The sequence below is a fragment of the Calypte anna genome, chromosome 2 (assembly GCF_003957555.1).
Source record: "Calypte anna isolate BGI_N300 chromosome 2, bCalAnn1_v1.p, whole genome shotgun sequence".
In the NCBI taxonomy this organism is placed as follows: domain Eukaryota; kingdom Metazoa; phylum Chordata; class Aves; order Apodiformes; family Trochilidae; genus Calypte; species Calypte anna.
The window spans coordinates 21,894,007-21,921,826 of NC_044245.1; the positions used below are offsets into that span (position 1 = coordinate 21,894,007).

The 27,820-nt window shown below is 35.0% G+C and overlaps 1 protein-coding gene across 4 annotated transcripts in view; it reads right to left on the reverse strand.

Annotated features, from left to right (window-relative positions):
* ABCB1 (ATP binding cassette subfamily B member 1) overlaps positions 1-27,820 on the reverse strand; it is a 49,151-nt gene that overhangs the window by 18,889 nt on the left and 2,442 nt on the right. Inside the window, exons 2-17 of one of the 4 annotated variants that reach the window (XM_030444568.1) lie at positions 19,457-19,623; positions 19,045-19,077; positions 18,501-18,622; positions 17,681-17,735; positions 16,236-16,383; positions 14,850-14,910; positions 10,694-10,885; positions 9,806-9,977; positions 8,704-8,828; positions 7,771-7,942; positions 6,062-6,175; positions 5,067-5,177; positions 3,145-3,270; positions 2,765-2,968; positions 2,235-2,405; positions 375-536 (exon numbers count right to left, since the gene is read on the reverse strand). In XM_030444568.1, the coding sequence (XP_030300428.1) occupies positions 375-536; positions 2,235-2,405; positions 2,765-2,968; positions 3,145-3,270; positions 5,067-5,177; positions 6,062-6,175; positions 7,771-7,942; positions 8,704-8,828; positions 9,806-9,977; positions 10,694-10,885; positions 14,850-14,910; positions 16,236-16,383; positions 17,681-17,735; positions 18,501-18,598 (1,911 nt within the window). In that variant the 5' untranslated portion in view covers positions 18,599-18,622; positions 19,045-19,077; positions 19,457-19,623. Of the gene's footprint in view, positions 1-374; positions 537-2,234; positions 2,406-2,764; positions 2,969-3,144; positions 3,271-5,066; positions 5,178-6,061; positions 6,176-7,770; positions 7,943-8,703; positions 8,829-9,805; positions 9,978-10,693; positions 10,886-14,849; positions 14,911-16,235; positions 16,384-17,680; positions 17,736-18,500; positions 18,641-19,044; positions 19,078-19,456; positions 19,624-27,820 lie in introns of those variants that run through there. The other 3 variants (XM_030444567.1, XM_008494126.2, XM_030444570.1) reach the window with 3 other exon arrangements.

Consider the following 27,820-nt stretch of genomic DNA (forward strand, 5'->3'; position numbering starts at 1 on the left):
TAAATTATGTGTGCTCAGTTAACCCAGTATCAGCAACTATATTTTACCTTTTATCATAGGCTAAGACTAAGCAATGGAAGAGCAAACTATTGTAGTCAGCTTCTCTACATAAATTGCATAACAGGAAAATATAAAATAATCCTTTACATGCAATATGCTAGAGTATCAAAAAGTTACTACCCTGGGCTAACTAGGTCTGGTATCAAAATTAGTGGCCTTCCCTCTCAAATTATTGCTCTTCTTTCAAAGTACATGTTTTTTTAGCTGTTGGCAGAATATGCTGCAGAATTCTGCATACTTCTGATAGTATACAATAATTAAGGGCATGGAATTCAAAAAAGAAAATGAGGCAACAGCTACCAAGAAAAAAGTACCTGCATGTTAACGAGTTTGTAGTAGATTCCTTTTTTCTCAAGCAATGTAAAATGATTGCCTTGTTCTGTGATAACTCCATCTTCAAACACAGCAATAAGATCTGCATTTCGGACTGTTGACAGGCGATGAGCTACTACAACCGTGGTGCGTCCTTCCCTTGCCTAGAAACAACAATATGTAATGTGAGTATTTCTAGGTACATTTTAAAAAATTGCATCTTCATATTAGAGCTGAAGAAGAGCTAAAGGAAATATGAAAACGTTTCACAAAAAATATAACTTAAAAAACCCTAAAATACAGATTTCAATTAGTAGCTTTAAAAATATGTAATCTCTAGCTTGAAAATTAATATTAGAAACAATATTTCACTGTGGTACATCAAATCAACAAATTTTAGTAATAATATCTACACAAAATTCTCAGTATTTAGAAATTTTTAATATTACAATGTTACAAACCTTTAAAGTTTAAAAAATGCAAGAGGTTTTTTATATTTAAGCCCAGAGTTGTTCAGGTAATCCTTAAAAATGTGTGAAGGATAGTTTATACTCAGAGGCACAAGAAAATATTTCACATTGATATTTAAAAAGTTACAATTTTTTAAGCTCTAAGTGATTGCCAGCTCAAGCAGCTTCACTGAAAACAAAATTCTCTACAGCTGCATGTGGAATATATTTCAACTAATTACCTATGTTTGGATTTTTACAAGCCTAGTACATAAATTGCATCACATGTTCACAGCTTGTCATTTAATTTACCAGGCTGTATTAAAATAATCAAATGGCTTTTAGTTTAAATAATCAAAGTAATTATCCCAAGCAATGGAATGCTGTTGAAACCTGGAGATCCTCTTCAGTGATGTCCCTCAAGGGTCGATACTGGGATCCATACTATTTAGTGTCTTCATCATTGACATAACTGAATGGGACTGAGTCAAGACTCAGCAAGTTTGCAGAGGAAACCAAGCTGAGTGGTACAGTTGATTCACTTGAGGGAAGTCATGGCATTTAGAGGAACCTGGACAAGTTCAAGAAGTGGGCCCATGTGAACCTCGTATGAGTTTCAACAAGGCCAAGTGCAGGTTCCTGCACATGAATCAGGATATCCCCTAGTATCAATAAAGAGTGGAGGATGAAGGGATTGAGAGCAGAGAGAAGGACCTGGGGATACTGGTGGATGAAAACTTTGGGTATGAGCCAGCAATGTCTGTTTGCAGAAAGCCAACTGTATCCCAGGCTGCATCAAAAGAAGAGTATGGGGAACAGATTGAGCAAGGTGATTCTGCCCCTCTGCTCTGCTCTTATGAGACCCCATCTCGTGTACTATATTCAGATCTGGAGTACAAGAAGAACATAGATTTGTTAGAGCAGGAACAGAGGAGCCCACAAAAATGATTGGGAGGGCTAAAAAATTTCTTGTATCCTGAGATAGGGCTGCTCAGCCTGGATCTGGGGAGCCTGGACTGAGGGCTCTAGGGAGATCTTAATTGTAGACTTTCGGTATATAAAAGGAAGCTTATAATGTAGAGAGACTTTTTATCAGGGCCAATAGGGACAATGATTTTAAGTTGTAAGAGGGTAGATTGAGATGGGATGTAAGGAAGAAATTATGAGAGTGCTGAGACATTGGAACAGGCAGCCCAGAGAAGTTGTGGATTCACACCAAGAAAATGAAGAAAGTCTTGAAAGACTCCTCTGTGTAGTACCTGCAGGATGTAATAAATTCTCTATACAAAGAATATTTGCCAAATGAAAGTTTACCATTTGTGCTTTAAGGCTCTACCTTGCAGCTCTTTCTATAAACATCTGGGGAAAAAAAGTAAATTTTAGGGTCCTGCTTAATTTTAGAACATTACTGACCTTGTCCAGTGCTGCCTGCACAACTGATTCACTTTCAGTATCCAAAGCTGATGTTGCCTCATCAAGCAGAAGAATTTTAGGATTGCGAACCAGAGCTCGGGCAATTGCTATTCTTTGCTTCTGGCCTCCACTCAGCTGGGCTCCCCTTTCTCCAACCATAGTTTCAAATTTCTACAAGACAACCACACACATTTCCATAAACTCAGTGGCACAGTCCTTCCAGTAAAGAAACACATTCCCCTGTCAGCCACAACAGCAGCTTCTCCCTCACCTAAACACCCACTTGGATACACCTGCATGACCTTTTGTGTCCCTCCAATTCTAGCAGTTCTCCAAATGCTCATCAAACCATGGCCTAAAGACTGAAAATTAATGTTATTCTCTACACTTATAAAGCATCTTTGCACAGCTCTGCATATTCACAGCTCTACCAAACAGGTTCCTCTCTTTACAGGAATGCCTTCTAAGCAACTATTTGGCACAACAAAGTTTGGGAGAAATTATTTCAGAGGGACAGGTGGTTTGCTTACATTGGGTAGCTTCATGATGAAGTCATAAGCATTTGCTTCCTTGGTAGCTTTCTCAATCTCTGCCATGGTGACATCCTCACGACCGTACCGAATGTTTTCTGCAATGGTAGTGGCAAAGAGCACGGGCTCCTGATTCACCACACCAATAATCTCCCGCAGATATCTTACATTTAAGGTCTTAATATCCTGCCCATCAATGGTAACCTAAATAAAAGCAAGCAGGTAAAACCACTTTACCAAGCGTTTTGGTCAGGGCCCTGCTCTCCCTTGGGCTGGCACAGGGAGACTTTACCAGGTCATTGCAGCAAAGGCAGTGAGACCACACCAGACTTCCAACAACTGTGACACACAGAGCACTCATCTCACTTGAGGTACCTTACCGTGCCTTCCTTGGGATCGTAAAACCTCTGGATGAGCTGAACAGTTGTACTTTTCCCACAGCCACTGCCACCAACCAGAGCCACTGTCTGACCAGAACTAATCTTGAGATTCAGTCCCTTCAGTATCTGTGCACGTAACAAAGGTGACCAGAAACATAACCATATGCAAAAATGTCAGTGTACACTTGAAGGAACTCTTAAGACAAAAATATTCTTCATATTTGTAGCAGAATCTGCTAAAAAAAACCTATAAACCCAGCAGTTTAAGTGTTGAATATGTAATGACTTGAGCTTTCTTTTATTCAGATTTACATAACAACTGGTCTAATGTCAGTGTATTATATGACACACTTCACAATTACCCATAACATGAAGCAGTTCATATGACAAAACAAGAATAATGCTTATTAAGTATAACTAAAATATAATATAGAAATAATATGATGCAATATTTCTATATTAAGTTGCCTCACCTTTAGTGCACCGTGCAAACTACAGGAAAACTATTGTGCAGTAAAATTCACAGTTAAAAGGGATAGAATATCTCTTTACGTTGTTTTAGAGAGAATGTAATTTTACTAACCTTGAAGTTTCCTTCATTTTTTCCCTGTTGATTGGAATTGCTGATGGGACTTCTTTACAACTGTGACATTTCATTGCACAATATATGATTTTTTTTAAACAAGTCAGCATAAAATATAGCATTTCACAACCGTGGAAGAGACAAAGTTTTACCTTCCTAAGGACTCCTAAAAAGAGTAAATGTAGCTCTTTGGTGCCACATAATTGCTCTTTCATTTTATTTTCTAGAATGTATCCTGTATTGGGCTCTGTAGTGCAGCTGGAGAACAGACCCAGGGTTAGCATGTCCGTGCCATGTATATTTAATGTTGCACACCTTTCTGCTCACTATCTGAGCAGTAAAAAGATACAAAAACACAAAAAAAGGGAATAAAGTAGGTTTTTTTCTACTTTACAAAGACAAAAGATGTAAAGGAGTCAGTACAGATTTGATGACTTTGTACAGCTTCTGTGGTTGGAAATGTATATTGAAATGGAGAAAAGTGTATTTTTTGCTCATCAGTCTTCTAGAAGGAGTAGGCTTAAATGAACGATGCACACCTGAATTTTCCATTCTAAATATACAGACATGCACTGATACATTCCAATACTCCTCCAACGTACTTCCCAATACCTTGCAGCCCTGTGTTCTTGTCACCGTCTCTTTCTTCCTAAATTTCTACCCGAAGAACTACTGCTGCCTCTCCACCCTTAGTACCAATATAGTTGTGTTTTACAAGTGAAAAAATATCCCACTGTTTGGGAAGAAGAGGCACAGACAAATCATAATTTCAGTATGTCTGAAGTCCAACATAAGTAATAATAAATGAAATCATGTATGAAGTAGCCTTATTTAATCTTCTGGTTATAATGCTGCAGAGCAATTAGTCTAGAGACTACAGAATAATTCAAATGAATCTAATGTACATAAAATACCAAACTGAAGTTTATCTAAAACCTGTAGATTACCACAGATTTCAGTGGACTATCGATCACAACCTTTTTCCCATGCCAAAATAAAATATATAATTAAATCCACTTAGGTTGTTTATAACAAATAAAACCAAAAGGAGAGAGAGTAAGGACAACAAATAAATCTGTTCAGTGATACAGGGAATGTGTGGTATTCATCATGCCTGTCAGTTACTTTGCTGCTCTGCTCAAGAGTTCAATCCTGTTCAAGAATTAAATTGAAAGACAGGTAGATTAAATTTAGGCAGAAATTAACTATCCTGGGTTATGGAACCTCTTCATTTTTGGATTTGTTATATTTTCAACAAAATTTTATCTATGTGATTTTTTTTTCCTAACCAATCATCAACGTGATTAACTGTAATATGTATAAAGTTTCATGTACATACCTCAACATCTGGTCTGGATGGATAATTGAAGTAAACATTCTGGAATTCCAAGTTCCCTTCAATGTGGTCTGGTTTGTGACCTGCCTCTGAATAACTGTCAATTTGAGGTTCCTGTGCAAAATAAAATTTAAAAAACCCACCAAACTTATATCCTAATGATTTTTCATAAGTAAGTTCTAGAGAGCACCATTACTCCGCAGAGATATTAAATATAATTTAAAAAGTGAGATTTCTGGAGTAAGTAAAATGCATTATGTTTTGCTGCCTCATTACTATACTGATGATCTGCTCATGCAAGAATAACTTTAGAATTTCCCTGTTTAAGCTTTTGTGTGAATTCACTGCATTGTCTTTAAGACTGTACCCACAGCTAGCTGTAATTTGAGATTCATTTCACTGCCAGATAATTAACCTGACCAGATCATCTCTTTTGAGCTCTTCATTCCCAGCTTTGCTGAAACAATCTGTGTGAGAAAGAACCTACTGGTTCTTAATTTTCACTGGTTTTGTTTCCACACATGGTGGATACAGAACTTGAAGTATGTCTTAATAATAATTCAAAACATTCAATTGCATTTCATAGAGCTTCATTAGCTAGAAAAACAACAGCTTCCCCAATTTCAGACTCTCTTGACTTGGCAGTACTTCCCCAGGTTTACCAGGTTGTTCTAGGCTTGTTGACACTCATGCTGCTGGGAGTGCCTGTGCTACCATGAAACTGTAATGCTCATATACCTACACCAGCTGAAATCATCTATCTGTATAGCACCACAGACATTCTCTTCATGATAAAAACATTACAGGATTCTTCCTGCATCAAGTGGTTCAGTGATCCAGTACTTGATCTCTGAATAATACTTGTATCTACCTGCTTTTATATTTATATTTCTCTTTATTTTACACACTGTTATTTACTTACTAATTTAATTGCAACAAATAATGCATGTACTTTAAAAAGAAGGCAACTCAGTTCTCAAATACTGAAAGGTACTCACATTGTCTATGATATTAAAGACTGTGTAGGCAGCTCCTCTTGCACTAGCAAACGCCTCTATGCTTGGAGCAGTCTGTCCAATACTGAAAGCTCCAATCAATACGGAGAAAAACACCTGAAAGAAATGTTTATGGTGACATGTAATTTCTTATAAGCAGTGAATTACATTTATTTGTTTACATTAGATATATTTTGGCCAGGAGGCTCCATGCCTGCTATGGTAGTTTCATGAATCTAGAAAGAAAGAAAGAAATGAAAAGTGTCTCTCATACAGAGGATAAGAAAAGGGCTGTTTTAAGATTCAGCTGAGAACTGAGTTCCTGTACAATGTGAACGTTGCAAATATATTGATAAGTGAAAAAGAGACTGAGACCTGCAAAATCTATACCAAAAACTGTGTAATTGCACTTGATGTCTCAAGACTTTTTGTATTAATTCATTCTACTGGAACAAAGACAGATATACAAAGCACCATCATTCTGATTTCAAAGTGATAGTGAAATAGAATTATTCAAATTCAGTTTCTCCATCACAAATTAATACGGGTTTCCTCTGCCGGAATGAAAGAGGCTGCACGTCATCAAGCAAGAAAATCAGAAAAATTTAATAAACCCACATTCTTTTCACAGAGAAGCACAGTTTATGCTTTCAGGTAGTATCAAACCAAAAGTAATAAAAACAAACTGCTCAGAAATCATAGTGAAAGCCATAGTATGTCAGAGCAAAGGTCCATCACATCCATCATTTTTTTGTCCAGGAGTATCACAGATGTGATAACTTATGAGGCAACACCTTCCTGTTCACATTATAGAAACACCATTCCAATGAACTACAACACAGTCAATAGAAATAGCAAATACTTTGAACTGAAAAAATTGCATACAAGGGCATGAATCTCACTGAGATGTTCTGTATGCCAGCCTGCCCTTAACAGACAGGTTAAAAGAGCAAAAAACATCTAACTGCCATGTTTTTCACAGACTTCACAAACAGTGATTTATAAACAAGAAAAAAAAACAAGGGGTGAAAAGAAGATATAAATACACACATACGGTTTTCTGGCTGCTTTCCATCATGATTAACAAAGCTGTTATTCTTACTATATTTGATATCTCACTCAAAATTAGAATGGTTACCACATCAGGAGAAGAATTTAAGTTATGAGTTACGGTTTTCTTCTTCTGGTGAGATAGTGACACATTTCCTAGTCACAGATATGTATTTTTTTCTCTCTCAATTTTTATAAATAGTTAGAAGTGATTCCAAGCTCTTATGGTCCAAAATATAAGAAATAAGAATACCTACTACCACGCAAAACAAAAAAACCAATACCACCACCATCCCCAAAAAAAGTCCTTGCTTCTGCATCTAAAAATATACTCGGCCTCACAATTCTGAAAATAAATGGCAACTAGGAAGGCTACTGTACTGTTCTTGATTGAACTGTTTCTATATTATTATGATCCCAAGGAAGTCAGAAAATACATAGAAACCATTGAAAATACGTATTACTTGGCTTTATGTAGATTTTGAGATACTATAGAAACCGACATAGACTTTTGTGGTGAGAAACTTTGTTAAGAAGGGATGATATTTCGCCAGCTCTGGAATACAATTATTTTTAAGCTCATGTAAGTTTCTAAAATACACTTTAATGTATTTTCACTGGTATTCCTCACTATTATTGGGCTTTTACTCATAAATACTTACTGTGAGAACTTTGCCAATAGTGTAATCATCAGTTAAGACCAAGGTAGTTCCATACCAGAAGGCCAGTGCATATGATGCATATATCAGTAAGAAAGCAGCACCCATAGAAATACTGGCTGTAATAGACTTCTTGATTCCTAACTGTTTCGCATCTTCTAAATTTTTATAGTATCTGAAAGAAGGACAGTTCAAAATAGATTCAAACACATAGCACCAAAATCTGTGGATTAATTAGAAAAAGAACATTCACAAAGTACAAGATACATAAAACATATAAAACTAAGACTCTGCATAGGCAAGCCTAGCAGTCAGTCACAGAGACTTTAAAGTTACTCCTTAAAGGCCAACATCAGCTTACTTGGTATATAGGAAAAAAAAAAGGACATTACAGTTCAGAGATTGACATTCAGGTTGCTTGAACAACCTGCAGGTCAGTGAACTTTGATCATGAACTGTTCATGACAGATTTTGAGATTATAATCGTTAGCTTAAGATAAAAACTTAAAATATATCATTAGAATGCTGTTTTACATTATAGTGGAAAGAGATATTTTTTATTAGCACCTCCACCACAACTACTAAGTAATAAGACTACCAAGGATACTATCATCTCTTCTCATGGCAGGGCCTTTTTTTTTTATTTTTTTGTCTTAAGATCTTCCTGAGTGATGTTTAATGTAGTTTACATGCCTTCTAAAGGAACAACAACATATCAACTTATACCATCATTTTTTAGAAAAATAACTCATTGTCTTTAAACATTAGTGAAACTTACAATCCTCTGTAACAGGCAATTTCCCTTTACCTAAAAACACAGGAAGAACAAGGCTTGCTTGTTTTCACAGACTTTCAATTGCAAATATACAAGAAAATTTCAAATCATATGAAACAAGTGCTTTAAAAACAGCTGATGAGAGCCAACATTACTCTTACCTTTTAATTTCTTTTTCCTGTCCTCCAAAAGCTATTACAGTCCGAACTGCTCCCAAAACTTCCTCTGCAACAGCACCTGCTTTTGCATATGCAGCTTGCTCTTTGTCAGTGAAAGAAGAGAGAACCTAATATAGGATAAAATATTTTGAGTTAAGAAAAACAGTGAGCTCAAGAACTTCCTAACAGCTTTTATCACAGGTACTTTATTCTGATATGAAGCCTTTTGATTACACTAGATATAAGTGCAAAATTTTCACTATCAAAATCCTTAAAGTACATCACTAATTAAATCAATTAATTCAACATGACTGAATTGCAACACCTATGGGCTGGATTTTTCACTCTCCTTTCACCCAATGCAGGAGGATGAGATGACTCCTCATACTGAGCTCGTGTGCTTCTCCCTGCTTATCCCTGGTTCCTTTAGCCAGATGGCTCTGAACCGCTTGCATTATTCCATAGAAACTTTTAGCCAGTAGATGTATGTAGTGCATGCTTCTCTACTCCTACATCTTTAGCAAAATAGTCAAGACAGAAAAAGCTTATATTATCTTTGAAATGTAAAGGAAAGAAAATATTATAAAAATCCAAAGGCTTCCAAACTACAAATATAAGTCACTCCAATCCTGTGATAAATTAGTACTTCTCTCAGCTAAGTCTGTCCAAAAATTTCTTACCAAAGATGTTAACAACCTTAAAAAGAAACTCTGTGTCTGAGACCAAGGCTTACTTGAATTTATTCACATACTATTCAGGAGGGGCAGTTATTCCTTTCAACAGAACAAGTACTCATGTGATGAAGTTTAACAACTACAGATGTGAATTCTAATCATGTATCTTTCTTTCTTTTCTGTACAAAAATATGCTTTGGTATAATCAGCTTCAAATCAAACAAGTCTGTCCAATTGATGGGAATAATAATACTCTAACTACATGAGAGTACTTTATATGCAGTTCATCTAATAACTTATGTACATATATGTTGTCTAAAGTTGTAAGTTTTCTAAGCAATATATACTAACAGCAAGAATTAAAAATATGTAGATTTATTTCATTATGTCTCATTCGTATAAAACCTGACACTGAAAGGATGATAACCTACCTTGGCCCAGAGAGTGGCTGAAAGTCCCAGGACAGGGCTGACTGCTAGTATTACAAGGGTTAATTTCCATCCTCTTATGAGACCAACAGCAAATCCTGTTAGAAATGCTGTTAATGATTGAATAAGTAATGCAATTTTGTCACCTATTCCTTCATTAATCTTGGAGACATCACTGAAAAACAAATTAATACCAGTGAGGAAAGAAAATGTAGAAAGCACAGAAACGTTTTCAGTTTCACATGGTCATCTCTACAGAGGATAATCTTTTGTTATTCAATGACTTCCAAAAAACAGTTTGCTTCAAGACAGAGGTCTATATAGCTTGGTCAAGGTAAATATCACATTTCTTGTGAAAATGTAATGTTCTAAATCTGTTTTTTTCCAAGAAGATTGAAATTCTGCCTACAGTGCAAATGCTGTCACTGTCACTTTTTTAATTCCACATTTTTTAGTTGTTTGGAGACTGTGGGATATCTGGAGAGACAAGATAAAGTCTTCCATGTTGGCAAAGAGAAAGGGACAGCTTGTGAAGCAGTCAAACCTTTCACTGTTGGGACCAGTCAGTACCTTGTTCAGTCCTCAATGTGTGCAGAACTGAACAACATTTTCTCCCCAGGGAGGTAATCTCATAGCCTGGGCTTCAGTCATCCTCAGAGTTGAAGGAGACTTACTGAAATGCTTTTCTGATATCACAGTGACAGTCTAGTATCAGAAGTATCAGAAATTCAGTCTCTGAGACTCTTCATTTCACAATGAAGTAATTAAATTTAATTTCATAGTGAAACTTTATCTCACAACCAGATAATTCAATTTAAAGATTAAAAAAAAAAGTAACATATACATGCTTTACAAGATAAAATAACATTGGGAAAAGGATAGTATACTTACTCCAGCAGACGAGTGTTAAGCTCTCCTACATCATTTACATCAAACCATCCAATTTCCTGTCTCATAATTGCATGAAAAAAATTTTCTCTGATTTTTTTTATTTGCCGGCCTGCTGCTAGGGTCCAAAATGAAGTCTGGGCATAAGCAGCAAGAAGAACAGCAGCTGCTATTGCACAATAATAGTATGAATATCTGAAAGAAAGAAAAAAGGCAAGAATCTCTGATATTAGTTTTAATTACCCCATTAGTCTGTATTTAGCTTAATGCATACTTCTTCTGTCTCAGACCTGGAATTAATATGTTTATACTAGAGTTTCCACTTCTTCGTAAAACTTGCCAGGCTTTCTAGAAGTACAATTTAATATCAGGTTTTGGATATGCAATAACCTAAATGAAGCTCTTGTTAGACAGGAATTACTTTTTCTTTTTGTAAATATATTATATATTTTCTTAAAAGATTATTTTAGATCTACATTGTAGATACAGTATCCTTTTCACTTAAATGTGTAATTTCCAAAAATTTTGTAACATTTTGGTTTCAACACATATAGGCAGACATAATCACAGGTACATATTCATGCACAAATTTACATAATATAACATTTTATTTACAACATAACATTATATTTATAATATACGTATGGATGCACAGTATAATTTCCCAATTTGAGAATATAGCTTTACTATATACACATCGATTACAAGCAAATCACATTGGATAAAAATTTCTTTTGCTCTCTATTTTATTCATAACTGGTGTTTTACTTTTGAATTAGTTCAGCTCTGTGCCACAAGCAGGGTGTCAGATCAAAACCAACAAGTGAGTGAACAAGCTTATTTCTCAAACTGGAACTGAATCTGGGTCACACTCTTACACTGTTCAGGTTTTGAGTCAGTCACATGTGAACTTAAACCAGAACTTAACTAGAAAAATGTAACTTAACAGATTCCTTGTTTGTAAAACATGACCAAAACCAATGGCTGAATATTTGTGGTGTCCATGTAAGACTACTGCATTTATACAAAGTAAATAATCAGAAAAAAGCTTTACAACTCTTAGGACTTCCACTCACATGAAGTAAGTTACGAATACTGATTCTTTAGAAATGCAGCATGAAACTTGGCAGGAGAAACTTTCAGAAATCTGTGTGCAAATGCCCTGCTCTAAAAAAGGAGAGAATGGCTTTGTAGATTAAATTTCTCAGATTTTAATTCAGTTTTCTTTGTGGCTAAGATACCATACAGTTTAGTCAGGGACTTTGGAACTATACTCATTATGAACTGAACTTTATCTAAGCTGCTTAATAAAAATGGGTTAATGCCTAACTGATTTCTGGTTAGTTGAATATTAACCTGAATCATCTTCATCTTCATTAAAGCTCCACACAGAAATTAACAAACTAAACCCAAGAACATTGTTTTGAAACTCAGATTTACTTTAGATGATAACTTTATGATATTACATCACTTGAAACAATTGTTTTATGCTTGGAATTTGCTTAATATAAACTTTACCAAAAGGTATTGAAATCTTTCCCAGGTTCCACACTGATGAACCATATTCTGCAAATTCACATTTAACAAAAAGTTAATGCTTGCTGCATTGTGAAACAATGTTTTTTGATTTTGATAAATAGTTGGGGTCTAGGCAAACTGTTATTTGAATAACACACAGAATTAATCCCACGCCTGTAGTTCAGTTCTTGAACACACCTGTGCAAGAACTTTGTCCTTGTAAACAGTTTTACTATTATCTGAATGCTGGCAGGCATTCTTGGAGAAACAAGAGGTGGTTACAAGCAGCTTTTTCAAACTAGTGTACACACTACGTCAAGGCTTTATATAGAAAGCTGAGAAAAGAGAAGCTATTCCTGTGCTGCTCTAAGTAATTAATTCCTCATGCAACAATTTATTTCTAAAGAGAAACTTTGAGTACTTTTTATTCATATTTGTACTTTCAGACTTAGCATTTAAAATACAAAGTGGGATGAATGATGTTAACAAAAGATCTTCCTCAAATACGTAATCTCTTGGGGTCATGAGAACACACAGTTCTCAACATTTAGGTGTTACTGTACATCTATATTCATGCCCTGTTTTTCTGTACTCTCTGTTCTTTAAGCAGTAGTGACCCACAGACAACAGCTCGCTGAGAACAGTGGGAGGATTCCTATTTGTTTTAGTTGGGATTATGTGACAAAAAATAATTAAAACATTAGAAGAAATGAAGATACTAAAAGAATCTCAAACCATTAATCAAAAATAATTCTGACTGGGTGTTGGTCTAAAAGACTTATCAATGACACACTGATTTACATACTACACTTACGCTGTAAGAGCCAGCAATACCTTGTGTAATCCTAGCACATCTTGCTCTTAAAATACAGCTTGGATATGCCTGAGTAGGAAAAATAGAAAATATCCTTTTTTTTTTTTTTTTTTTTTTTTTAAATTGGTTGGAAACAGAAGTGCTGAGGTACTAACAGGCTGACTTCATTGCTTTAATTTCAAAGTGAAAATGAAGACACACAACTATTTTAATATCAGCAAGTGATACAGTTTTGGAGGTAATGTAACTATTAGACCTGTTACTAGAAAAATAACTACACAGGTAGAAATACAGAGTTTAACTGTTGTAGAGAAAACAATTCAGATATTTTTTATGTTTGCAAGAATAACAGAACACTCAATTAGATTTAAATTATATCATTTTGCATTTTAACAGGAACTGCTGTTTACATGACCTTATAAAATTATTTGACTTGTCAAAATATATGCTGGGGACTAAGATCTTAGTGATTTTCAGAAAAGGAATTCTATAACTGCATATATAATTAGAGCAACTATTTAAAAACTTATCCTAGTATAAGTATAAAAGACATACAAAATGTTGTGCAACTAAGTATCAGGTATTTACTAAACACAGAACAGTTAGGGTAACTTCACCCATACACAAATTATTTTGTTCTGCAGTTTTGCCTTCAAGTTTGCATTTAGATCACTAGGTGCATGTATATTCTGCTGAAGGTGTGTGTGCATTACTTGCATTCATGTCACAAAACCGACAGAAATGCTGCAGGAGTAAGAAACTGTGTGTCCATGCTCTCTTAGCAAACAAAATAGTGAATTTCCAGACAGTTCATTCTCAGATGAGTTCCTCATTTCCAAAGTAACAGCCTTTTCCTAACTCGCTCTTGCTCATTTATTTTCGGGTAAAGAATGGGGTTTTGTGTGTAAACAGATTTTTTCAAAATTGGGAACTTAAGCAGTTAATCTAAATGATTTTTAAGTTTGCAGTCCACTGCTACCCAGAAAGGACAATGCACTTTAATATAAAACACCAAGAGTTTCTAGGGCTAATGCCTTCTCTCCTCCTTCTCATTAGGAAAGACAATTGCCCTGAAGACCACATCAGAACTCCTGACGTGTCAGATTTTTTCATTACCTTATGAGGAAAAGAGCCTGGAGAAGCTGAAGTGGTACAAGAAAATGAACACAAACTTGAGACACTGTAAATTAAGTCCATGAACAGCAGCTAATAAGCCCCCTTAAAGCCCCCACATTTATTGGCAGCTGATGTTTCTCCTTATTTGACCATTTCTTTATGAAGTTTTGCAGCAGAAGCACCTACTGACCATTGTCTTCTGCTATTGCCAGCTCCAAAATACTAAGTTTAAGGTCGCATACAATCTAATGCTCTATTTTCTGTAGTCCAGGTAATTTATTTGAACTTGATGCTTTGGCAGAAAAGTTGATGCTATCTGAAATTTTTAATTCTATTTTTTATCAGTGAATAACAAGTAACTCAAAGAATCAATGGATGATAATAAGCTTTTCAGCATAACTATTACCATTCATAAATCCAGAGGAAGAAAAAAGGAAGGAAATACAGATGGCACTGGGACACAGAACACTGCTGGAAAGGAACTGGGATGGCCAAGAGAAAGAGCAAAAGATTATAGGGAAGTTGTCAAGAATAGCTGGGGATGTTCCACGATCTTTCCCATGCCTCCAATGATCTCATGTGCAAATCTTTAGTTACATACCTTATTAAATCAACCACTGCTTTTGTGCTGTGGGAGAAGAATGGCTTGACTAGAAATTTTATGTGAGTACATTAAGATAAAAAGAAGAGGAAATACAAAATTCTAATTACCTTGTCATGTCTTCTTCCAGTGTGCCTAAAAACTCTGAGGCATTTACTGCAGAAATGTTTCCTTCAAAAAGAAGAGAATCAATACTTTTAACAGAGCAATTTTTAACATTTTTTTTTCCCTGTATGCTGTTCAGCAAATTTTGAGTTGCAACCTCTCCTTTCAAATCAAGTTGATTTTAATGAAAAGAGGAGCATGGCTTCTACCTATTAAAAATAATGACTATGCTAAGATTAGTTATAATGCCACTGACCACAAAACTACACCAGTGTAACGAGATTGAAAGGTCTTCCTGAGCATTCATTAAACGTTGTTTGGTTTTTAATTTCTGAAAATGCAGGGCATTTGTATAATGCCAAAGCCCATTAAAAGTACAGTCCTAAACATTGACACAAAATCAGTAATTTTAGGTAGTCTAACCCATTATGAAAACATTGGCTATAATGTTGCTGTTGACTCCAAAATTTTATTCCCCCACATGAGAACTCTGGTGACAACTGGTCTGAGAAGACTACACCTGCAGCACTTTGTGTTTGCACCATAAAAATCTGATCAATATATTGTATCTGAGAAGGAGGAAATCATAAATTACTTGTCCTGATTAAGGCAGTGTGACCATGTTTCTGTCTTAAAGCAGCATACTAAGAGCAAAAATGGATGTAGAAGACATACACATACTTTATTTTTTCTGTGTTACCATAGAAATTTATTAAAATGTTTAATAAAATTTAATTATACAACATTTAATGCAACAAACTTTTTCACAAGTTTCAAGTCTAATGAGTGAGTTCAGAGGACAATGTAATCTGGTCTAAGCACAAGCTGATACCAGAGGGACAGTATCACTCCTCCCCTCTGTATACAGCTGTGCATGCCTGCCCTCCTTTGAGTTTTATTTTATTCTTCTGATGTAGCAAATGACATTGTTCAACAAATTGATCCAAAAGAAAATTAGCACTTTTATTTTGGTAGCAAATTTTCTGTTGAATCTACTTACTGACCTGATTCACCTCATAAACTATCACTACCAGACTTGATGCAAGGGAATTAATAGGAACTGATGCTCAGGAGATGGAAAACCAGTCTCCTATTTGTCACAGCCATTGTCAAATGTGTACTATTAAAGATAATGTTGAGGGGGGTAAAAAAAAAGAAAAGAAAAGAAAAAAAAAAAGTAAAAAGAAAATCCAGTATTGTAGAAACTAAGAATCATGAGCAAAAACATAATAAGCCATGGTGTATGTCCACTACAGCAAACACAGGAGTTACTAATTTGCATCACAGTATAGTAGCAAGCTGGTCTTTCTAACATCAGTATCTTCCTGGCTGTTTCCAAATGTGAGTCATTGTTCATATAGTCATAGATATAGTCATAGATATATTCTTACCTGTAGAATTTGCTCCTCCAAAATCAACAAAGCTATCAGTCATATCACCAAAAATTATCATTGCAATAGGGAGACTGCTTCCATGGGCTATTGCCAGGAGAGTGCCCAGTATCATTAGTAACTTATCTGAACAACTGGAGTATCGAAACTGAGTGAGGAGAGAAAGTAATTCTAACTGTGGCATTAGAGAGATAACACAATTTTATTTTTACAAACTCAAGAAGGCCAAGAAAAAGGTATCATTCTTATTTTTCTGATTACAAATTAAGTTTACAAAACAGTTTAAGTGTAGAGGAATAAATTGTTCTAATATAAGCAATTTCATACTATAAACTCTCAAAAAGAGAAAAGTGTACTATTTCAATGTATTAATAATTGCATCCCGATAACGAAGGCCATATGAAAACAAGGCATAGCAAAGTTTCCATTTTTAAATTTGCTGTTTAAGTTCAAATTCTAAGAAATTTTAATGGCAGCTGATAATTAAGGCAATAATCACTTTTACTGTAAATTCAGTATTTTGTAGTCAGAAAAACTGCTTCCAGCGTAGCACAGGCATTATCAAAAAGTACTGACATCATAAATATTGCTGCTGAACTTAATAAAAATTTGAGCTCACCTTTCACAAAATTACTGGCTTTATTCTGTACTGTAAAATTCTAAGCTTGCTGTTGTAAATTATAGTTGTATCATGTAATTGTATAAGTGCGAGCTGCTATAGCAAAGTGAAGAACTGAGGCATTAGCCAGCATCATGGGACGGCTTTTATTTCTGTAATTGGCCATATTGTGGTGCATTAAGCACAAAAAAAAAATCTAAAAAAATGTAAAACATTTCAGTATTGCTAAAAAAGGACCTAAGATTTACTTTGATGAAATACCAACTTTTTTGTAGATATACAGAAAAAAATCTGGAACTTAAAGCACTTTGTAGTACACAACTTTTTATTGTCTCATAGGTGCCATGGAATTGCCCCTTACTACTGACTGAGTTAATAATGATTAACAGGGCTAACTAGGGTGATTAGCACCTGTTTAATTCAGGCAATCTAGAAGACAAGACCACAAATAACCTTAGCTACACAGATGCCCTTTTCATTATCTTGGAAGTCTGAACATGGAAATCCCCACCTTTTGCAAACATAGAACTAGCATGGGCATATTTACCATGAGAACTAAGTATAGCATGGGCATATTTACCATGATAACTAAGTAAGGGAAGAATCCTAAGAATCCATAGCAGTAATAGGACAGCTTCTTTAATAAAATTACAGAAAGAACTGCTTGACTGCTATACTATATCAAAATTCTGTAGTTTCAAACTATTTGGTAGAGACAAAACCATGTATGTAGTGTTATAACACAATTTTAACAAATTTTTATTTACACTTTTATTGTGTGTGCATGAATATGCATGGATAAGTATAAAGAGAGAATAAACCTTACCATTGTAAATGGGCTGACCATATTAGCCTTTTCTGCTTTCTTCTTGTTTTCCTTGCTTGAAAGGTATAATAATTTTAGTGCATTTAAAAAGCGACATTTCACCAAAATGCTAATGCAATGTATTAATAAAGTTCTATTAATATATAATTATGAAAAAATTTTACAGGAAAAAGTTGTGAAATTAACATGATCTACTGAGCTTTCTTGGAATATTTGTATTTAAAACTCCAGGTATTTAAACAGCATCAGCTCCTGACTGCTAAAAATTTAACTCAGGCTTTTCCCAGTTTACTCCTCTCAAGTATAACAACACCAACAAAGGCTGGTGATTCCACTATCTTATCAAGGGAGCTGGGAACTGAAGTGGTATAGAGCTTTCAAAACTGGAAAGAGGAACATAATTTATAAAACCAAATCTTTGTTACATGGGACATGGGGAATAAATAAAAAGTTCAAGGTATGTAAAATACTGATTCCCTATCATACCAAAAATTATGTAAAAAGTTTTAGCTGATGACATAATTCTATCCAGTATGTCCATTCTGTCATAATTTCTGTCATACTTTAGATTTGTTTTTCAATAAACTGTAGACAGTACTGTGGACACTTAGCTCTTAGCAGAAAAAGATAAAAGGTCTTTCTGCAGCAAATAAATGTGTCAATACTTCTCTCAGGCTGATACAAAGCTTTCTATAATTAGGCTTTTCTGATTACGCAAGAAAACCCCAACAAACAAATTGGAAAATAAAATCTATAATTAGATAATGTAATATTACAAGCTTCAGTACAGAACATTTTCACAATATTTAAAAATACTTACTGTTTGTCTTCAGATTCATGACTCTGGCTGGATGCAGTGATCTCGTAACTATTTCCATCAGCAGCACAATTCTGCTTCCTGTCATCTTCAGGCTGCATTTTAAATTTGTTTAAGAAAGCTCCCTGCAAAATACTGTTTAACTGAGAAATGTATAACCATTAAGCCAAAGACAGTAATTTCAATAGCCATTTGTTTGAAAGAAAAATACAGGTACTTATTAAAACACTGAACCTATTAATGCTATACAGTGTAAATGAATCCTAGTAATGGGCAAGTTTATACATGTTGAAACAAGACCAGCTGTTTGGATTTTGCTTACAAACATCTACATTTTGTATTTTGTACCTATTTGATAACTGTGGGTCCTTAAGTTAATTTTGATTGAATGATACAAGCATTATATTTTCTGCAATTCTGATATACAAAATAAAGAGAAAATAGTTGTTTATTTAAAAGAACATGCAGTTATTTGGAATTTTCCCAATTTCAATTAGTAGTATTTTTATAAAAATACCTATTCTAAAAAATTTTTTTCTTGACTTACTGTGAAGTTTGTTCTTGGTTTGTGTCTAGTTCTCTGAAAGATTATTCAAAAATCGGCAGAATTAATATGGTTAAGGACATGCAGCATGATTGGACTTTGGTCCTATTGTGTAAAACGGAGATGAAGAACAGCTTTCTCTCTCTCTCTCTCTTTTTTTTTTTTTTTTTTTTTTTCCCTACTCCTGTTGACTTACCTACTTTGGACAGTAAAGTGTATGCTCTTTGGACTCTGTCTGCCTGTTCTTATAAGGAATATTTAGCAAACAAGGCTCTTAAATCCATGCTCACTGCATTGTCACATGGAAAAACAAAACTGAACAGTCTATTTTTCCACAAAGAAAAGTTCCCTATATCTACTTTATCTACTGTTGGCTTAATCGTGCCCTGTAAAAGTCCCTGGAATTCCTCTTTACCTTATTTCAGATGTGCTGAGTGCTCCAACTAACTGATACACTTAAGGGTGAATCCATTCTTGAACAAACAGGGAGAATGATACCAAATACATCCAAAGGAGTGTTCCACTCCTTTGCTTCTTTTCCCTTCTTCTAAGGCTAATCCAGAAAAACATGATCCATAGAGCCTGAAAGAAAAAAGGGTTTTAGAATAGTGCGTATTGTTTCTCAGTTCAGTAACAGCAGAACACCAAGGTAAGTTTCAGAGTATGTTTAGAAATGGCTTGGAAATAGTTATGGTTGGCATAAATCTGCTCAATCCTTCTGACTTTTTAATGCATATTCAGGTTCTAAGTTGTTTGAAACGGGCCATTTATTTTATCATGTATTCTACTGTTTTATCAGTATCTGTAGGCATTACTTCAAGGAAAATAATGAATATTTAAAACATTTAAAAGAAATTAGTTTTACTTCTTAACTGCTATTTCAATATGTACGGTAAACCAGATATGTTTAACACCTTTAGAGAACCAAAATTAGGTTAAATGAAGGTTAAATGAAAATCCTTGATTGAATTTCTCTTCAAGTCTTCTACCATGTTACTCAAACAAAAATTTACTTTATCTTATAATCAATCTGAAGTGATAATTTTTGTTCCTGTTAGTCATACATATTTTAATGTCAAAATTTTGATAAAATGGAGTACTTTTACAATGTTTTGGAAGGCTAAGACCCTCATCAGAGTTTAGAATGGGTAGTTTACTATTGTGAGTCAAGTAAAATATAAAGGATTAGTAAATATAAGTATCTGTTTATGAAAAGTCACCCTTTGTTGAGATATGTTGAAAATTCTATCCAGCATTTAATGGCAATTCTTCTGGGTGCCTGAGTGTTTTGTTGGAATTCACCTTAATGGACTGCTCCAACTTCAGCTAAACTCTGTCCATTTATTCAGTAGGAACCGAACGAAGTTGAATGAGAGACTCCAAAGAAATGCCACTTAATTTAGACAAATGAAATAGTATATGCATGTCTTGTGTAATTGTTTCACCTTAAAGCAAAAATGGATAAAACTACAAGATCTGTCACAATGTTCTTTTGTCTCATTGCAATGACTCAATGCTATTGAAGTACATTCATGAAAATAAAGTGAAATAGAAATAAATTAGAATAGCAATTTGAACCAGAGTGTTTATTGCCTGCTTACCACAGTCCAAAGAAAATCAAAGGCTGTTTTACAGATAGTTTTATCATACCAGAAGCTGAACAAACTAAACTGAAAAGATTGGGAAAACTGTGACAATACTTTACATCTACTTGGTAGACTACAAAATTCTTCTATTTCTCTACAGCTTGATTTTTTAGTGATAGAGCTTCACAGCTGCACAGGACTTGAGATCAGAAAAAGAAGAATCTGAGGCATCACCACTGCACATTACCAGCTCTTGAGTATACAAAAAAATACATAAGGAAATATAGCTGATTCACCACCCAAAATGTATGAAAGGACCCAGACACAATGTAGGTGTCAGTCAATCTAACCTGAGGAGAAATACTTTCTCATTTAGTGTCTGGCAACTGGTTTTGCTCTAAATATTTATTCAGGATTCGTAAACCCAGTGTTCAAAAAAACCTTTCTGTATTCCCTCAGATCAGTTATTTGGTTAAATCAATACCGTAACCCCATCTTTAATCAATCTTTGACAACATCAAGGGAGAATACTTTTTAATTCTGTGGGCTGAAGCCCTGAAGCATCAAATCTCATATAGACATTGCCTGTATCAAATGGACATGCAGTCAGGATGTTCTGAATATCTTAAAAGTGGACTGTCCTGTTCCTTCTAAAGCCCAAGAACAAAGAAAACCTTTCTTTTTCTTCTTCTACTTACTAGTCACAAAATCTCCCACAGAAGATGGATTTAAATGGAGATGACCAATCATGACCGTTGACTATTCAGAATTAATTCCCAAACCAGTCTGCTATCCTATGATCAGAAAGAGGCACTTATCTGATACAGGAACTGTTGGACAATTCAAAACCCTTGCTGTATAAGCAAGTAAAAAATGGCTGATAATGCATCTGGATCTTCCAAAATTTTGCTACACATTCATCTCAGTCCTATCCCACAGTGGTTCAGTGGGACTCCATGAAGATGACAACTGCAGCTTGAAGATCTGCCTCTACTGAGTTAAGTTGTAAATGCATTAAGATGTTTTAGCCAGTTGAAAATTCTGGAAAGTGACTCATAGGATCAGGAAAGTTGACCTAATCTAAATAAAAGCATATACACAAGAAAAACATATCATTTCACTTGAACAATAGCAATTGCTCACAAGTTTATTGCACCTGTTGACTACCTGCTTCTATGCTACATTTTCCTTCACAGAAACTGTTTAGTTCAAGACAGAACTACCAAGACAGAATATCCTCTTGATGTTATTACTTCCATGAGGAACTTCATTGTCAGGTATCTCTTCAGATACACTTATAAATATTAGTAAGTTTTACTCAATTCTCTCTTTGTTAGGATAGTAGTGAATTTCCTTTTTTTTCTGACATCATTTTACAGCACCTAGATTATATTCACTTATCTTTTTTAGAATTCTGAGCATGAGAACTTCTTGCATTTTTCAAAGATGACCACTGGGTCCTTTGAAATATTCTGGAAAGATTGTAATACTGTAGACTGAGGCGCAACTTATTCCCCTGTACTATTTGATATAAACATATGAATCTTCACTCTTTGGCACTGCAAGGACAGATTTTGCTTGAAAATAAACTATATCCCTAAGCCATTGCTATTACAGACCATTCACCAGTCTTGTCAATATAGCTCTGTTCTTCACAAAAGTGTTTGAACTGTATTTTGCATGATTATAACAATTTTTGGAATGCAGTCAAGCTATGTAACACAGATCATTGGTATTAATTATTCCATAGTTCTGCACATTTATTTACCTAAATTTACTTATCCAACCTTCTGCTATATGTCAAAATGTCTTAACATTTTCTTTACTGTTGGTTAATCAGCTTCTGGAATGGCAGAAAAAGGCATCCAGGGCTTTCATGTTTTGTGATGAAGTTTTAACCAGTTATGCTTCCAGAAAAGAACATGTGTTGAGAGAATCTAATACCACAGATCACACACTGGATCTATGTGGGGTTTTTTATCTGATGTAGGCCAGCAAAGGAAATGACCAACTGGCACATGGTATTGGAATAAACAACTAATACAGAAAATTTAATCTAACTTTGACATCAGAATCAAACCACTGTGAAATGATGGCATCAGAGTGAAAATGTTTTGAACTGTATCAAGAAAAACTAACCATTTTTTATGCTTATCAATTAAAATAGCAAACAAGACAAGAAATTGAAGCCAATATGTCAAAGCCTGTATATATTATAACCAGAGAAAAGAAAACAAACTATATTTTTCTTTTATTCCCTTAAAAGTCAGAGAGTTAGGTTTTAAGTAAGCTTCAGGCAGGCAAAATGTTGGCAAGGGTCGCAGGAATCCTGTAATGATTCCTCATTGACATTCAGCTCTGGAGTAGGCTAGAACAAATGTATAAAAGCTCTGATTTATGATATTCAGGTATCTCCTGCTTCCATTGTAGCAGCTTATTTCCTGTTATCAGCGCTGGAAAAAGAATACTACTTTGTCTAGGAATGTTGCCAGCTTGGCCAGTTCTACAAATCAGAATTGTCCTACATGAACAGAATTATCACAGAGTCAAGAAAAGACCATTTTGTGTTCCCTGTATGCTCAGCCACAGGATACGGCCTATCGGAATCGCTCAACACCTTTTGTCCTGGACTAAGCATGAGGCCAAACTAAATTGCTCTGAGAATTACATTTTTATTTGCTTATAATTTAGCCTACTCTGAAAATAGTATTTTAATGGTATTAAAAAGCTCCACTTTCATTGTCTGGTGATCTGGTTTGGAGTTAATTGTTCATTCTAGTGAGGGGAGACTGCCCTGCCACACACTAAGCAAGGTCTCTGCTTCCTGTTAGTAATATCTCTGGTTTTGGCCTTCCAAACTCAGCCTTTTTTCTGAAAGCTTGAAACTTTTTTTTGGCTTACTTAAACAACAGAAAATCCAGAAAAATCTACAGTGCACTTTGAGAGATATTTTCTATATACAGAAAACAACTTAATTGGTGTTTTTTTATTCCTGAAGTTATTAAATGGGATTTGATAGTGCATTAATGTGTGAGGAGATAATATTTTTCATAATCATTGCTTGCTCTGTAACTTCATTTGAAAAAGGATTCTTACTACTGTTATAATAGAAAAATGTATTTAATTGAAGTGGCATTTACATTATATTTACATTTTTCTTAGATTTAGAAAGATTTCTTAAAACTTTTAAAGAAGAATTAAAAAGAAATTCCATCTTTACAGAGCATGAGCAGATGTTTTCACCCTCAGCGTATCTAGAAAAACAGACGCCTTTTGAATCTGCAAAACCAAGATTTATTAATTCAATGAAATAGAATATAGAACCTTAGGGATTTAAAACTGGTCAGGATTTTATTGCACAGGTTACTGTATTTAATATGCTACATGAAAAATTATGAAAAACCACTAATAAAAACTAATTGTTGTGTAGGTGGAAAGCATTTTTTCCTGATGAGGTTAAAGCATTTTTATCAGAGACACATCAATTTGTTTTCTTATCATTTTTCTAGCCAATGGTATGCCTGATAACATAGTGTAGCAGTACAGGTAATCAAGGAACTTCAATGAACTTTCATCCTTCCCTCACTCACTCAGTGACCTTTTGCCATGCACAAAGGGCCTTTGTAAGCTGAATACACACAACTAGAAAGTATTCAGCAGTTACTGATTAGGTACTACACATAAAAGATAACTTGAATTAATGAAATACTAAATTGAGTTCAGTGCCCTGATTAAGAAACAGAAAAAGTCTCTGCTTGCCAGGGAATTTACTCATAGAGGTAGGGTAGTGTTGGTTCCTGCTACCCTTAGAAGGGATGCTCAGTGTGACTGAGTTGCCATCTTCCAAATCCCTGCTTTTACCTTAGGATTTTTTTTTTTCTGATGTCTAACCTGAATTGCCTTTGAGATAGGTTAGACCTGTTACCCCTTTTCTATCCACAGCAAATAAAAATAGTAACTTCTTCCATGTACACTTTGCAGTACTTTTGGAATTTTAATACCGCTTTTACATGTGTTGTCTTTCTTCTCTAGATAAAAAAAAAAAAGTTCCTATAACTTTTCTGGATAGTTTGTGTTATTGGTCTTTGAAATTGCTTTCATCTGGACCTAAATTTCCTGGACAGGAATTTTTTGTGGAAAGTAGCCCCAAGCTGGAGTTTATTTTAAAAATAGGCAAATATTCTAAATTTCTATAATTAATTTTACTTTCTTGTACTGTTACAGAATGGAAATATACTTATTTTACTTAATCTTTTATATATAATTTTGCTACTGTAGTGAAATGACTAAAAGTAATAACTTCATTCAGTTCACCTCATAAGAGATTGATTATGGCACTACAACCACATTCTGCTCGTTAGTCTTTGACCAAAGCCAAATTGCTTTGTTCCTTTCTGATGTTTACTGTAAAACAAACAATTATACACTCTAAGGGACATGTGGCTGCATAAGCAATCGGATGCAGCCCAGACACATACTTGTTCACAAGCTCCAAACCATTTGAACAGCCATGCCCACAGACACCAGGGATAATGCTTCCCCTCACTAATCACTTCTGCTTCCAGAAATGTTCTGTCATCCCACGGCTCTGTCTGCTTTACACACCTCAACATTAAAGCATCCCCGACAACAGTCCAGTTAGACCCACCGGGAAGATTCCTGCTACAATATCAAGATGTGCCTGAATGTGATCACCTTGCAAGAAAAAAATTCTAGAGAGACTCGAGGAATTAACTCTCTCATCATGCAGGGCTTGAGCCATTTGAAGATCAGACCTCAGGATGCTGTGACCAGCTACATTTTGGCAACAGTTACTGAAAAGGCACTTTAAGTCATTCTATTCACCCAGATTAGATGCTCTCCTGTATCATTTATTTATCTGTATCTCCTCTTAACTCATTCCCTCATTCCATAAATGTTAATTAATCTTAATTTTCACAGATATATTTCATGAAGTCCTACCCAATGGCTAATCAGACCTCTGTCTTTCCCGGCATTCCAGGTATAAGCTCCCGTTTTGCTTGCAGTTCTGAGCCATCTTTACTACAGAGGCTACTGACAACTGAAGCTGATGGTAGAGGATGGAAAAGATAAGGAAGAAGTAAGCGCATCTACAGTGATCTCAAGCAACATACATTTCTCTAAGCTTACTCACTACAACTATCTGTGCACTGGTTCTTACCAGGTATAATTTTCTGCTTCTAGATCCTGGATACAATATATGTTTTCATAAAGTGTTAATCAGCTACTGATAAATATACAGTAGCCAGTGTTTCTTAGGGATAAAGGAATTTTCCACCCGTTAGAATGTTTAATTTCTTTTAGGAAAAAAAAAAAGTCTTAAATATAGTCTTGACTAGGTAAATGACTTCAAAGGACAGAACCACCACCTACTTTCCTAATTGATTGCCACCTACATTCCAAGTAGACTGAACTAGTCTCTCAAGGAAAGTATATGTAGATGCTTTTGTAAGGCCTAACAATCAAGGTAAGCAAATAGAATTGTGAGTACATATATGGTCTTTTCATATGCTGGGGGTTAGAAAAGGTGATCACACAATTTGTTACAGAGTTCACCTTCTTCCAGTGAAGCTTGGCACCTGCACTGATAATTTCCTCTGGTTAACAAGAGGGTGAAGGCAGTCAGGCAGAGTGATGCTTACTCCAGGATTTCGTAAGATGTTCCTCATAAGCATTTTAAGCCCAAGAATGGGTAGAAGTTATTATCCTGTTTCTTTTTATTTGCCAGCACATAGCGGCAATTAAAACATCCTTTATGTTTGTACATTATTAAGGTAGTGGCTTATTCTGATAATAATAAGCTGAGTAAACTGATTTCCTCCCAACAGATCACATGTGTACAGATAAGGACTTGTTTGCCATGCCATATCAGGTGACTTATATGATAGTGTCAAACCAGGATAGGAATACAAGAAAACTGTAATGATCTTGTTTATCTACAAAAAAACCCTTACTTCATATATTTATATAAATTTATGGAAAACAAGTGGGATGAACAACAGAAAAAAGCAATAGGAATATGTATCTTCTGTACCATCAAACTGTGAGTGGAAGTAATGGAAAATGTTACCAAAACCCTTCATTGTGCATCAAGTTTGCTCTAGATGATACTAAAAAGTGTCAGAGTTTTGTTTTTCTTCAGATCTGGGAATAGAATATTAGTCTAATGATGTTTAAGAGTAGGTTCTCAGTTTCTGATTGCTAGTTTACTATATAGTTTTTTCAGTGAACCATTTACTAACTGGAAGACAGATTTATTTGCAGATGGATTTCTGCACACTTTCAGAGCCCTTTTGCTTCAATAGCAGTCACCTAGGACACAACTGTCAAGTATACATAATTAATATGTTAACATTTCTCTACATAGAATCAAAAATGGATACATGTAATACTCAGCCCACAACTATAATGAAAACTCATGTTAATGTGAGAACAAAATAGGCTTTTATGATCCATTGCTGCGGTTACACAGTGGTAAAAATAGAACTCACAATGCTGACTACTTCTGCTTTCTCACATTGCTCCCACAACTTGGGAGGCTCCAACAATAGCAACTGATATGACTGTAGAGCAAACAAGAGTAACTGCTTAAACCTTGAGGCCACCAAGGTCAGAAATTTGTAAAATGGGGCTTTCAGGCCTTAAGGATTAGCTTTCCTTAACTAGTAAAGATTGCACAACCTTTAAAAACCCTGCCTCAGAGTGGAATATGATTATCAGCTACACTGCAAGAAGAATCTCCTGTAGGAAATTTATCATATAATCATTTAGGTTGGAAAAGATCCTTAATATCACTGAGTCCAAACATAAAACTAATTTAGTAAACAGATGTCTCAGACCACTTATCTGAGTACTGAAAGGAGATCTGGCTGTCAGGTTAGTCCACCTACAATGAGATTTTACAGTGAGAATGTAAAATCATACGAATTCTGAAAAATTGCTGGAACTGGCACAGAACCATGGTGCTTCTAAAGCAGCAGTGGTGCAAGGGCTAAGTCAGCAAAAGAAATTCCAGGACCTGTGAATTGGTCACCAATACAATGGGAGGAACCACACATTCAGCTTCAACAAATGGGCAAAGTAATGAAGAATATAAAAACTGCCAGGAAAATCACAGTCCTGGATATCTGACAAAAGGTTTGTACATAATGTAATTTTCAGAAATATGGTCA